The sequence below is a fragment of the Spea bombifrons genome, chromosome 5 (assembly GCF_027358695.1).
Source record: "Spea bombifrons isolate aSpeBom1 chromosome 5, aSpeBom1.2.pri, whole genome shotgun sequence".
Lineage (NCBI taxonomy): Eukaryota > Metazoa > Chordata > Amphibia > Anura > Pelobatidae > Spea > Spea bombifrons.
In genome coordinates this window covers 21,897,625-21,907,763 of record NC_071091.1, presented here as the reverse complement: position 1 = coordinate 21,907,763, position 10,139 = coordinate 21,897,625, and the positions used below count along the sequence as shown (strand labels likewise).

Sequence of the window (10,139 nt, the reverse complement as noted above, 5' to 3'; positions counted from 1 at the left end):
ATACCTGCTATAAGGGGCTTTTTGAAGGAAGAGTCCTTGGGGAAGCTACCACATATGTGTTCCGAGGAATGAATAGAGGGTTAAAAAGCTAAGTACCCTGTTTTTATATTTTTTCATTCTTGTAGAACACAGTTACAACTGTATTAGATGATGCGTATCGTTGGATTTGTCTCCAAAAATATCATACATGGGTGCATTGCCACAAGCAGTGCACAGTGCACTTGGATCACTTGTCTAAGGGTTAGAGGCCCATTTTATCGATACATGTGGTTGGGATGTATCCACTGCGTTACACTATGGGAAATGGCTTATGTATTTTATGTTATGCAAACCGTGGTCTAAGATATACAGGAATTAATTATGGGGATCTCGATTGAATAAGAATGTGTGAGAATGTATGAGAGGGCCAAAAATGTTTGGGTGACAAGCTTAGAAATTTCCAGGTGTGGCAATATCACATATATATTGTCTTAAGGTTGTAAAGACCACAGGGGGCGATATCAAGCTTTGTTTAGCCACAGGAAAGAAACTTTCCTATAACAAAGGGTATAAAGATTACGCAACAACACCAACCAATCAAATGTCTCCCCATTAAACCCAATGGGGATCTTTTCCCATGTCAAGGGGCAGCCAGCTTAGATAATTTGAACAGTAATCACCATACAGGAGAAAAGAAACATCACCCACTTGGAGATCTCAAGACAGGTAGATATGCGCATGATATCTGTAAAAAAGAATTGTATCAATATGTATTAATGTCAGGAACGAGGATTGTGTTAATTAATAAGCCCAAGAGTGTGTCTGTGAGTGTAGGTTTTATAAATGTATTCATAGACGCATTCTCCTGGATACGTTTAGCTATTGTAGTTAGAGAATCACATAAGCTTTTTTATAGATATGAATATATATCTGAGTTTCACTGATGTGTGTTCAGATGTATCTGCCGATGGATAAATCCCTCCTACCTGGCTTGCCATTATGTAAGAAATTATGACCCTCTTACAGGGTTATTCTTTTAGGGAATGTGTGACAAATAAAGCACAAATACAAGCATATAGAAAATGGATATTTATATTGAATTAGGTCACTGTTACATACAACATACAACATACACAAAACATTTGATAATGATACAAAACAAAAGGGATACTCAAGCACATTCTTCGGAAACTTCTTTCAGCTCACAGGCTTCTCCCAGACGCCATCTTGCGCAGCTTCGTTCTGAGTCTCCTGACCCAGAACACTGCGCTCCCTTTTCTTAGATTCTTCTTTCTCTCAGAATCTTCTTTCTCTTAGACCCTTCTGACTATTGCAGCCCCTAACTAGTCATCCCAGAAAGTGGTTCACCCGACCCCTCTTTCCAGAGATTTCCTGTATGACCCAATTATGGAGGAGATAGACAGTCTATGTCAAAATACACACAGCTATGTTATCATACATCTGCTTCAGCTGTTTGACCCCCTGGGGGGTATCCCACCTCTGTTTGAACCTTTGTTCCAAACCCTTTGTAGTGCAAATGACCTTACATTGTAAAACCAGACATCTCACCTTACAGAAACCCAAATCTTCCCAAAAACATTATGCATAAAATGTAATGTCCCATTTTAAAGGCACCCTTCATCTCAGTGGCGGAACTACCGGGGTCGCAGGGGTCGCGACTGCGACCGGGCCCTGGAGTTCTGCCAGTCAGGGGGGCCCAAAGGGTGCCGAACGGTTGCTGAAAACGACCGCTCGGCACCTCTTGGGCCCCCCTGACTGACAGAAATCCAGGACTCCTCTGCTCCCCGCCGCTGCCGCCGCCTGCCTCAGCGCTGCCCAGAGTGCAGTGTTGGGAGCATGAGGCGTTTGTGAAGCGCCGGCACCCGAGACAAACGCCTCACGTTCCCAACACAGGAGTTGACGGTAAGTGACCTACAAAGGGGGGTAGGGAGGGAGTGGGTAGATCGTGAGAAGGGGGGGTAGGGAGGGAGTGGGTAGATGGTGAGAAGGGGGGGTTAGGGAGGGAGTGTGTAGATCGTGAGAAGGGGGGGTAGGGAGGGAGTGGGTAGATCGTGAGAAGGGGGGTAGGGAGGGAGTGGGTAGATCGTGAGAAGGGGGTAGGGAGGGAGTGGGTAGATCGAGAGAAGGGGGGGTAGGGAGGGAGTGGGTAGATCGTGAGAAGAGGGGGGTAGGGAGGGAGTGGGTAGATCATGAGAAGGGGGTAGGGAGGTAGTGGGTAGATCGTGAGAAGGGGGGGTAGGGAGGGAGTGGGTAGATCGTGAGAAGAGGGGGGATAGGGAGGGAGTGGATAGATCGTGAGAAGGGGGTAGGGAGGGAGTGGGTAGATCGTGAGAAGAGGGGGGGTAGGGAGGGAGTGGGTAGATCGTGAGAAGGGGTGGTAGGTAGGGAGAGGGTAGATCGTGAGAAGGGGGGTAGGGAGGGAGAGGGTAGATCGTGAGAAGGGGGTAGGGAGGGAGAGGGTAGATTGTGAGAAGTGGGGTTAGGGAGGGAGAGGGGAGATAGTGAGAAAGGGATAGATGGGTTGGGGGGGCCCTTAACAGATTCTCGCACCGGGGCCCTGAGGTTTCTAGTTACGCCCCTGCTTCATCTCTTACATGGGTATTTCATATGTAGTTGTATTTTCATACATTGTCGTATTATCTTAAATCGTTGTGTCTTGATCTGTTTACAAGATCATTTATTTAATCATTATTAGATTGTATTAACGTTTGTTGATTCTGTAGTGCAGTCTGTTGAGTGGCAATGGTGATGTCCATTTCTTCTGGGTTTCTTCCAGTTAAGTAATTTGAGTTGTGCTTAAGGTGATTGAACTTGTCCTGAGTTTGGCGAATTGAGCATCAATAAGAGGCACTTTACTCCCCTATTTTTGTAATACACATGCTACACATTAACTCCCATGTAGAACCAATAATAGTAGGAATAGTAGCTGGTAACTGTAGATCGGGCTTTGGGGGGCTACTATAAGTATTCAGTACAAACACTAACTTTTGTTGACTACATCTGCAAAAATATTCAGCAGCCATATTGCTGCCTAGACCTCGTGGGAATTGTAGTTAGAGACTGGGGTTGTGGTGGCCTACATTACACACTAACTGCAGCTCCCATGATGTATAGTCAGCCATTGCTGGCTGAACACAATTGGAATTGTAGACTGGGTTAGTTGTGTCTAATATTTACCTCCCCAGATATTGTTTACTATTGTACAATATCATGTTGGTCTGTTAGCTACTACTACCACGGTCGTATGATTTTTCATATTAATGATTTTCCATACACCAAGAAACCCCCCTCCTGAGCGAACAAAACTAGACAATGTAAATGAGGTAAGGAGGTATTTGAGGTGGGAGAAAGGAAAAGTGGGGAGGATATCCTCCTGGAAAAAATCCTTTGGATGACCATGGCTGAAGGGCCCAAAATCACAGAGGCAAACACTATTGGTATGACTTAAATGCTTTATTTTGTTTATATATTTTTGTGTTTTCTGTCAAAATAAAAAAAAAAACAAATTAAGATAGGAACCTTATTCACAATCAATTTCCTTTAAGGAAGCACAATAACTAACAATCTGTTGATGTTTATGATAATTTGAGCAAGTTATTGAATGTATTTATATTTATATTTATGCACTTTGGTTTTAAACTAATAGTTTGTATGTAACCTGTTTGGGCATTTGTTTACAGGCATTAAGAGCTAATGTTGAGACAAAAGCTCCAGCTTTTCTGAGAAATTCTAAACAAAGTAGAAGAAAATGGGCAATCTCTTCAGGTGTATTGCTTGGGATTCCATCAATGGAGAGTCGAAACCTACACGACACTGACATTTGGATATTGGATAACCAATAATAATAACAAATTGTCTCATCCATACTTCCATTGATATTTTTATTGACTAATATAGCAATAACCCTTATAATGAAGACCTGGATTGAGCCGGTGGTTGCTGGAGCCCAGGTTGCTGCATCATTCTATGACACTGGATTGCTAATGGTGGTCAGAAATCATTATAATAGAACTATTGCGGCTTCCAACATTTCTGAGGAGGATGCATTACAAAAAGGCATCTCTAATTTTTACATAACATACAATGTGATTATGGGTTTAACCCCAATTCTGTCTTCCTATATTCTGGCAAAAATAGGTGACAAAATTAGTAGCAAGATCCCAATATGTATACCGCTGGCTGGATACCTAGTATCAAGGGCTTTCCTATTACTTGTCATTCTTTTGGACTGGCCTATAGAGGTGATGTTTGGTTCTGCTGCTTTAAATGGTTTAACTGGGTGGTTCACATCCTATTGGGCTGGAGTTATGGCCTGGGCCTCACAGTGTTCCTCGGAGAGCAGAAGATCTCTTAGACTCATCATCATTGAACTAGTGTATGGATTGGCAGGCTTTGTTGGCAGTTTGATATCCGGTCACATATTTATCAATGTATACTTTACAAATCATCAAGGTGCCATCCTTGCTTACTGCAGCACTGCCTGTTATGCATTGTGTGTCCTTTACAGCATTTTTGTTTTAAGACCACCTGAAAAAACTGAAGCCGAAGAAACAAACAATGAGGACAAAATCATCAAAGGAAGTCAAAATGATCAAATGAACTCAGAACAATGCAGTTTGTTGACTGAGAAGTCCACTGATGTCCGTGTACCTGACAATCAAAGCAACATGTCACCATCAAAATGGATGCTTATTACCATGTTTACCAGTGCAATCGTATTTAACGTGGCTCTTACTGCAACAGAAGATGTGATTAATGTATTTGTACTAAAAAAGCCCTTAAGCTGGGGTCCAGTTGAAGTTGGTTATGGTTACGCTGCAACCTACATGACTTATATCACTAGCTTCTTGGGCGTTTTTGTTCTTTCCAAGTGTTTGAGTGATATGAGCCTGATAATTATTGGAATGCTGTCCTTCAGCTCCGGGATACTTATAATGGGCTTTGTGCGCTGGACTTACATGTATTACATTGGTAAGTAACACATTACATGTGATGCTTCTTTGGAAAGCCTGCACTCTTTTCTAACACTAGCAGAATATTTCTGTAGAACATTGTTGATAATATCTGTCATAGGGTTTTCTTGGCTTACCTCCTTAGTATAACCAAAATCTGCTCCGTTTTTCTACCTTCAGAGATTTGGACTACATGAAGGATATTTCTTCCTGGTTCCCATTATTTTTTTATTTAATATATGTAACTTTTGAAAAATATTGCAGTTTGCTTGTTTCAAATAGTATCGTTTTTGCATAGTATCATGTTTTAAGGCAGTAACAGGGTTGGCCCAAGACATTGTGTTGCCTGGGTCAGAGTATGAAATGCTGCCCCCCAGCACCACCAAAACTAAACCCACATCCGTCATTATTAATAAATTCACTTTTTCCTACTCTATCATACTCACGCTCTCATGCTATAATTCACATTTTCATTCACACTCTCACACTTTATCTCAATGTCTCCCTACCTTTTCCACTGACTGCTTCGCTATCCCTGTCTCTTTTCTCGCAGCTCTGTGTCTTGCCTCTTCTCTTGCCACTTCTGTGTCTTTTCTTCATCCACTTCTCCATGAACCTGGCCTCCAGGTGCACTTCTTCACAAAAATGGAGCTTCCGGACACATCCTCTCTTTCAACTGAAGTAACAGGAAGAGGCTGTCCTCACCTTAGTGTGGTATTTGAGTAGCGAAAGTCACCCAAAATATTACATGACCAACAACAATGGCAGCCTCCAGGTCTGCATATGTGCTGTACATAGCACTGTATTTTATGCTCAAGGAGATTTTTTTACTATGGGACCCTTTTAAAAATAACTGCTTTAGCTTTAAGTATTTTCTTATTAATGAATGTGTGCTGTTAATTTCTTAAGTACCCAGCAAATCATACGTTGATAATACTGCTCTTTATAGTATATATGTGATAACAGCCTATATTTTTCTATTTTCCAGCTCGGGCGGTGATGATGTTCTCTCTGATTCCTACACCAACCATCAGATCAGTGATTTCTAAACACATTCAGGGATCATCATACGGTGAGCTTAGCAAATTTAGCATATTTATTCCCTAGCTGGTACACCAACAAGGTATAGTTTTGGCTTCCTGCAAGTGTAACTGAGCTAATATATATATATAAAGACACACATGTGAGAATGTGTTTAATAATGTGTGTGGGAGTGCACATTTTGCAGCATGCATAAATGTTTAGGTTTAAAGATGAATGTCCCTTCTATGAATATTCAGTGTATCAGCATTAGCATATGAGGGGGGGTCATATGAGTTGCCTAAAAGCTCCCCCTGTTTCTCTTACCTGTAAACAGTGGGATGGGGGGTTATAAATCAACCAAAGTATGAACCCCAAATATACCACCCAGTGCTGGGATGGGGAGTTAAAGTTAAAGGTAGCCTCTAGGAGACATAGATCCCATTGCATCCCTCCCCTACACTCTCCATCTCATACCAGGTAGGGTACATTTTAAATCCTTGGGGCAAATCTATGCCCCACTGTCTCCAGCCAAAGTGGTAAGGGGAACTATTATGCTAAAAAATCACCTAAGCACTTAAAGGAAAAAGTAGCCTGACTCAAAATTTTAAAACTATATACACCAGTCAGCCATAACATTATGACCACCTGCCTAATATTGTGTAGGTCCCTTTTTTGTCACCAAAACAACCTTGACCCGTCAAGGCATGGGTTCCACTAGACCTCTGAATGTGTGCTGTGGTATCTGGCTTCAAGGTGTTAGCAACACATCCTTTAAGTCCTGTAAGTTCTCCTGGTAAGCAACGCACACGCACTCAGACATCCATGTGATGCAAAAGAAAATGTGATTCATCAGACACCTTCTTTAATTGCTCCATGGTCCAGTTCTTATGCTCACGTGCACATTGTAGGTGCTTTCTGCAGTGGACAAGGGGCCGCATAGGCACCCTGACTCACCTGTGGCTATGTAACCCCATAATGCACTGTATGTTCTGACACCTTTCTATCAGAACCAGCATTAACTTTTTCATCCACTTGAGCTACAGTAGCTCGTCTGTTGGATTTCAACACACGGTCCAGCCTTCACCCCCACATGCATCAATGAGCCTTGGCTGCTCATGACCCTGTTGCAGGTTTCCTTCCATGGACCATTTTTGATAGGTACTGACAACTGCAGACTGGGAACACCCAGCAATAACTGCAGTTTTGGAGATTCTCTGACTAGCCATCACAATTTTGCCCTTGTCAAAGTCGCTCAGATCCTTACGCTTGCCCATTTTTCCTGCTTCTATCACATCAACTTTGAGAACGAAATGTTCACCCACTGACAGGTGCCACGATAACAAGATTACCAGTGTTATTCACTTCATCTGTCAGTGGTCATAATGTTATGGCTGATCGGTGTATACTCCCTTGTACCAGATGCCCTAAGCGATTGGAGAATGCATTGCATACAAAAAGCGAAAGATTTCTTTCTGAAAAGATCAGAAGCATGCTTCAAGAAATTATTTTTTTCTGGTTTGTTTGGGTTTTGGGTTATTATATGTTATAATATAATTATATTCATATAGTGACACTTCAATCTCTTTCTAGGTAAAACATTTGTTGCACTTCAGCTAGGAATAGAAGTTGTTGGTGTGGCTTCTTCTGCTGGATTCAACAAGCTGTATCAATACACCTTAGACTGGTACAGTGGAATCTGCTTCATTGTCTTCAGTGTTCTTGGCTTCTTCTGTATTATTCCCATCAGGTAATTAAATCACACCATCACACTTTTAATTATTAACCTAAACCACCTATTAACCACTTTTAAACTATTAACCTAGCCACAGTAATCCAGGTCCTAGTTACTGCACAGTGCATGGTGCTACAGCCTGCAGTACTTCTGCCTACTTCAGTGTAGGAACGTAAAAAATATATCTAGGAGCACCTCCATTACCACTGAATGAGCAGGATACTAGTGAGACATAATACATGAAGGAAAATAGGGCTACATACTCGAAAGGACATTTTACAATACTTTATATCCTGTCACCATGTGAATGCATATAGTGTTGCTTGTTGCCAAATACTCTGTAGGTGCAAGATGTATACACTAAAACAGAAAATCTAAGAGACATACGAATGCATCTTACAGATAATGTATAACCCAATAAACATATTTAGTTTGCCACTAAACTGTGGAAAAAGTAATTATTCACTTGATCAAATTCCTTCACTTATCGGAGTGAACGTACCTCCTTAAAAAAAGAAAGAAAAGAAGGTAAATTGTTAATTAATAGAAATTAATAAAATAAACATGTTTAAATGAGCGAGGTTAAGATTCATAACAAACAATATACTGGCAGGCCCACTTTAAATCATTACAACTCAGGCATGTTGACTTTATTTGCCATACTTGGGTTAAGAACATAAATAGACGCTTTGAACTGAATTCCTTGACATATATACAGTATATTTAGCTAAAATTATTAATTACCAGATTTTCAGAGACTGCAATATAAGTACCTCGTTCGATTGAATTTTGTAATCTTTTACCCTATGCATGTAGTCCCTACACTGCTTACCCCAGTAGGTTAATAAATGATCCTATCAGTATGCAAAACCATAGTATATGACCGTATGGTCTAGTAGTACACCATTTATTAATCATGCAAACCCAAAAATACAAAAAAAGTGAAGCGCAATGTTCGTATTAAATATAAATATTAACCTTCTGGATAGGTGGTGCCGCAAAGACACAGGAATAAACTCCCCAAAATGTTTCAAATTAAATACAATCAAAACCACACAAGTGTCTGCGCACCCAAATAATGAGTGAGTAAATTATATGTGCAATACAAAAATAATATGTACGAAGATACCCTTCCAGCGAGAGTTGCCACACAAAGTATCCAAAAGGCTCATATGTAAAAGAAAGGGAAAAAATATGGTGGTGTATATCAAAGTAGGTCTCAAAAACTGCTATTAAGCAAATCAGACCCTTACAATTTAATGGGCATAAATATGCCCATATATAGAGTATGATGATCTCTTTAGGTGTTTCTTTATCCCACATCGGTACTTGTAGATAAAGAAGGTAGGCAGAGGAGGGGAGTAGATAAAAATTATCATTTTGAAGTATAAAAGAAGGGCAAACTTGTTGCCTAAAAAAAGACTAAGCTGTGTGTTAATAGTCATATGACACTTACCCTCATTGAAAGCAATTAGGGCTGCCTGTTTAAATTTTTATTTCTATCATGTGCCTAAAACCATCAGAGTTACACCTCAGATAATTGTACTTTGTCTCTTTTTCCCTCAGTATGGCAGCATGCAAGCTAAGCTCAGACGCAAAGGATGGCAGAACATTAATACCCGGACAACAAACACATGGAACTACTATAAATTAACTTTAATACTTTAGTTAATTAACAAATGACATATTATATATATAGTTTGAGAACTATCTCTCTATCTATTCATCTATCTATCTATCATCCATCCATCTTTCTATTTCTTTTTTTGTATTACCTCATATAATTGTTATATTGAGTGCTAGTAACTGTTAGTTTTCTTCTAATCAAAGCTTTCAGATTTTTTGTAACAGCAGCCTTGTCCCTGGTAATTCCTTTTCCAGGAACTTCCAAAGTTTCTGCAGTTGGTGACACACAGAACTGCTTGTCTAAAATACACTGTGTGTGAAAAGACCTTATACCTACCACACATCAGAGAAAATTATTATGAACTTGGAAAAGTGCTTCTTCATTACGATGTGTTCGAGTACCACTTTTGAATCTGTTATAAACCATGTTTGCCTTGACCAGTCTACAGCTGGGAATAAAATCACTTGAATGACCAAATAATACATTTAGGTTTGCTTATTTTTTTGTGATGAATACTCTGTTTATTTGCTTAATATTCTTGTGTGTGTATATTTTTGTGTTATCAGTGGATGATAGTGAGAACATAGCATGCTGTCCATCTCTAGGTAATTGGCATGTGGTATGATTTAAACAGAGAGATTTCTAATATTTTGATTGGATACGTTTTGTTTTGTTAATGCCACAAATGTATTTCCTTTCCTTGTCTCATGGGTTATTGCAATACCTGGGAACTCTCTCCTTTCTGCAAGCAGGAAATCAGCGGTTAGCTCTCCCACTCCCAGCCCACTTAAAGCTGTCTGGAGTT

The 10,139-nt window shown here is 40.3% G+C and overlaps 1 protein-coding gene across 1 annotated transcript; it reads left to right on the top strand.

The window, feature by feature from the left end:
- The first annotated feature begins 3,861 nt into the window (after nt 1-3,861).
- Nucleotides 3,862-9,612, top strand: LOC128496805 (thymic stromal cotransporter homolog). The gene is made up of 4 exons (XM_053466604.1): nt 3,862-4,971; nt 5,941-6,024; nt 7,566-7,722; nt 9,274-9,612. The coding sequence occupies exons 1-4, from the start codon at nt 3,912-3,914 to the stop codon at nt 9,359-9,361; spliced, it is 1,389 nt and encodes a 462-aa protein (XP_053322579.1). The 5' UTR covers nt 3,862-3,911; the 3' UTR covers nt 9,362-9,612.
- Nucleotides 9,613-10,139: the final 527 nt, after the last annotated feature.

What these genes read in the sequence shown, in the direction of transcription:
- LOC128496805 (XM_053466604.1), top strand. Translation starts at nt 3,912, where the DNA reads ATGAAGACCTGGATTGAGCCGGTGGTTGCTGGAGCCCAGGTTGCTGCA. An exon ending in GACTTACATGTATTACATTG is followed by an intron (nt 4,972 to 5,940) that starts GTAAGTAACACA and finishes TCTATTTTCCAG; the next exon opens with CTCGGGCGGTGATGATGTTC. An exon ending in TTCTGTATTATTCCCATCAG is followed by an intron (nt 7,723 to 9,273) that starts GTAATTAAATCA and finishes TTTTTCCCTCAG; the next exon opens with TATGGCAGCATGCAAGCTAA.